We start from the raw sequence: 2933 nt of genomic DNA, 5'->3' as shown, positions 1-2933 counted from the left end.
CATTTCTGCAGTTTACTTAAGAGAATATCATCTAGTCCAAACCCCTGCTCAAAGCAGGACCAACACCAACTAAATCATCCCAGCCAGGGCTTCCTCAAGCCGGGCCTTAAAAACCTCTAACGATGGAGATTCCACCACCTCCCTAGGTAACCCATTCCAGTGATTCACCACCCTCCCAGTGAAATAGTGTTTCTTAGGCCTGGTCTACACTACGACTTTAATTCGGTTTTATCAGCATTAATTCAAATTTACCCTGCAACCGTCCACACAACGACTCCATTTATTTCGAAATAAAGGGCCCTTTAAATCGATTTCTGTACTCCACCCCGACGAGCGGAGTAGCGCCAAAATCGATTTTAACATTTCGAATTAGGGATAGTGTGGCCGCAATTCGATGGTATTAGCCTCCGGGAGCTATCCCACAGTGCATCATTGTGACCGCTCTGGACAGCAATCTAAACGCGGATGCACTGGCCAGGTAGACAGGAAAAGCCCCGCGAACATTTGAATTTCATTTCCTGTTTGCCCAGCATGGAGAGCACAGGTGACCACAGATAGCTCATCAGCACAGGTAACCATGCAGGCCGATAATCGAAAAAGAGCACCAGCATGGACCGTGAGGGAGGTACTGGATCTGATCGCTATATGGGGAGAGGATTCAGTGCTAGCAGAACTTCGTTCTAAAAGACGAAATGCCAAAACTTTTGAAAAAATCTCCAAGGGCATGATGGAGAGAGGCCACAACAGGGACTCAGATCAGTGCCGCGTGAAAGTCAAGGAGCTCAGACAAGCCTATCAAAAAACAAAGGAGGCAAACGGTCGCTCTGGGTCAGAGCCGCGGACATGCTGCTTCTACGCCGAGCTGCATGCAATTCTAGGGGGGGCCGCCACCACTACCCCACCTGTGATTGTGGATTCCGGGTCGGGGATAGTCTCATCAGCTACACCTGAGGATTCTGCCGATGGGGGAGAGGAGGAGGAGGAGGAGGAGGATGAGCTTGCAGAGAACACACAGCACTCCGTTCTCCCCAACAGCCAGGATCTTTTTCTCAGCCTGACTGAAGTACCCTCCCAACCCTCCCAAGCCAGTATCCAAGACCCTGACCCCATGGAAGGGACCTCAGGTGAGTTTACCTTTTAAAATATAAAACTTGTTTTAAAAGCAAACGGTTTTTAATGATTACTTTTCCCTGAGGACTTGGGATGCATTCGCGGTCAGTTCAGCTACTGGAAAAGTCTGTTAACGTGTCTGGGGATGAAGCGGAAATCCTCCAGGGACATCTCCATGAAGATCTCCTGGAGGTACTCCAAAAGCCTTGCCACAAGGTTTCTGGGCAGTGCATCCTTATTCCGTCCTCCATGGTAGGACACTTGACCACGCCATGCTTGCAGCAAGTAATCTGGTATCATTGCCTGACAGAGCCTGGCAGCATATGGTCCTGGTGTTTGCTAGCATTCAAGCAACATCCGTTCTTTATCTTGTTGTGTAATCCTCAGGAGAGTGATATCACTCATGGTAACCTGGTTGAAATACGGGAACTTAATTAAGGGGACAGAGGTGGCCGTTCCTACTGGGCTGTTTGCCTGTGGCTGAAAATAAATCCTTCCCTGCAGTTAGCCAAGCGCAGATGGGAAATTGGCCCTGAGCTTTTCGCATTTGGCTAGCAGGGATCTTCCCTGTTACCAGCCACGCGGTGGGGGGAGGGGTACAGCGATCATCCCAGAGAATTCATGGCGGGGGGGGGTGGTTAGTTTGTTTTCTGCTGCTGCTGAATGTTAACAGAAAAACCGCAGCACTCTACGGGCTTTGCTTGGTATGTGGGAAAGGAGGGCGCAGAAGCCGTAAGACAATGGCTTACCATGGCCGCATGCAAGCCAAATTCTGTTGCCCGGACCTGTGATCTCTAGCAGCAAAGCCACAGGCACTCAGTATTAAGAGGCAAAATGCGACCTTGCACAGAAATCACATGTGCTATGTAATGTGAATAGTGTTGATCACCGTGAAAGAGTATAAGCATTGTTCTGCAAAATGTATCTTTTTAAACAATTCTCTTTTTTCCCCTCCCTACAGCAGCTGCAAATTCCTCAAGCCTCCCTCCTCCATCCCGAAGGCTATCACAGATAAGGTGTCGCAAGAAGAAGACGCGAGACGAGATGTTTGCAGAAATTATGGAATCCAGCCGCAGTGACAGAGCTCATCTGAATGAGTGGAAGGAAACGGTTTCAAAGTATAGGAAAGAAGCCAGTGAACGTGAGGACAGGAGGGACCAACGTGAGGACATGAGGGACCAACGTGAGGACAGGAGGGACCAACGTGAGGAGAGGAGAGACGCTCGAGATGAGAGGTGGCGGCAGGAAGATCAGAGGAGGCAGGATGCAACGCTGGGGCTGCTGCGTGAGCAAACAGACATGCTCCAGCGTCTGGTGGAGCTTCAGGAACGGCTGCAGGAAAACAGACTGCCGCTACAGCCCCTGTACCCCCCTCCCCGCTCCCCATGTTCCATATCCTCCTCACCCAGACGTGTAAGAACGCGGGGGGGGGAGGCTCCGTACACCTTCCCATTCCACCCCAGTGGACAGCCCAAGCAAAAGGCTGTCATTTTTTTAACCTTTTTTTAGTGGCCTTTTCCTTCCCACCGATCCTCCTCCCAAATCCCACCTGGGTTCCCTCCCTCTTTTTCTAATCTATTAATAAAGAATAAATGATTTTTAAAATGATAGTGACTTTATTTGATTTGAAAGCAAGCTGGGGGAAGGGGGAGGGTGGGTTCCTTACAGAAAATCAGTCAATAAAGGGGGCAGGTTTTCATGAAGGAGAAACAAACAGATATTTCACACTGTAGCCTGGCCAGTCATGAAACTGGTTTTCAAAGCTTCTCTGATGCACAGCGCTTCCCGGTGTGCTCTTCTAATGGCCCTGGTGTCTGGCTGCG

General features: G+C 49.9%; 1 protein-coding gene across 1 annotated transcript; it reads left to right on the top strand.

Annotated features, from left to right (window-relative positions):
* Positions 1-293: 293 nt before the first annotated feature.
* LOC135982538 (SRRM2 protein homolog rsr-2-like) lies at positions 294-2715 on the top strand. The gene is made up of 2 exons (XM_065589621.1): positions 294-1124; positions 2072-2715. The coding sequence occupies exons 1-2, from the start codon at positions 578-580 to the stop codon at positions 2617-2619; spliced, it is 1095 nt and encodes a 364-aa protein (XP_065445693.1). The 5' UTR covers positions 294-577; the 3' UTR covers positions 2620-2715.
* The last annotated feature ends 218 nt before the right edge of the window (positions 2716-2933 follow it).

Source organism: Chrysemys picta, chromosome 3 (assembly GCF_011386835.1).
Source record: "Chrysemys picta bellii isolate R12L10 chromosome 3, ASM1138683v2, whole genome shotgun sequence".
Lineage (NCBI taxonomy): Eukaryota > Metazoa > Chordata > Testudines > Emydidae > Chrysemys > Chrysemys picta.
The sequence above is the reverse complement of the archived record's forward strand: the minus strand, read 5'-3'. Positions and strand labels throughout refer to the sequence as shown.

Excerpts from the sequence above, each read along its gene's own strand:
- LOC135982538 (XM_065589621.1), top strand. The coding sequence starts at position 578 with ATGCAGGCCGATAATCGAAAAAGAGCACCAGCATGGACCGTGAGGGAG. Across the intron at positions 1,125-2,071 it reads CCCCATGGAAGGGACCTCAG|CAGCTGCAAATTCCTCAAGC; the intron begins GTGAGTTTACCT and ends CCCTCCCTACAG.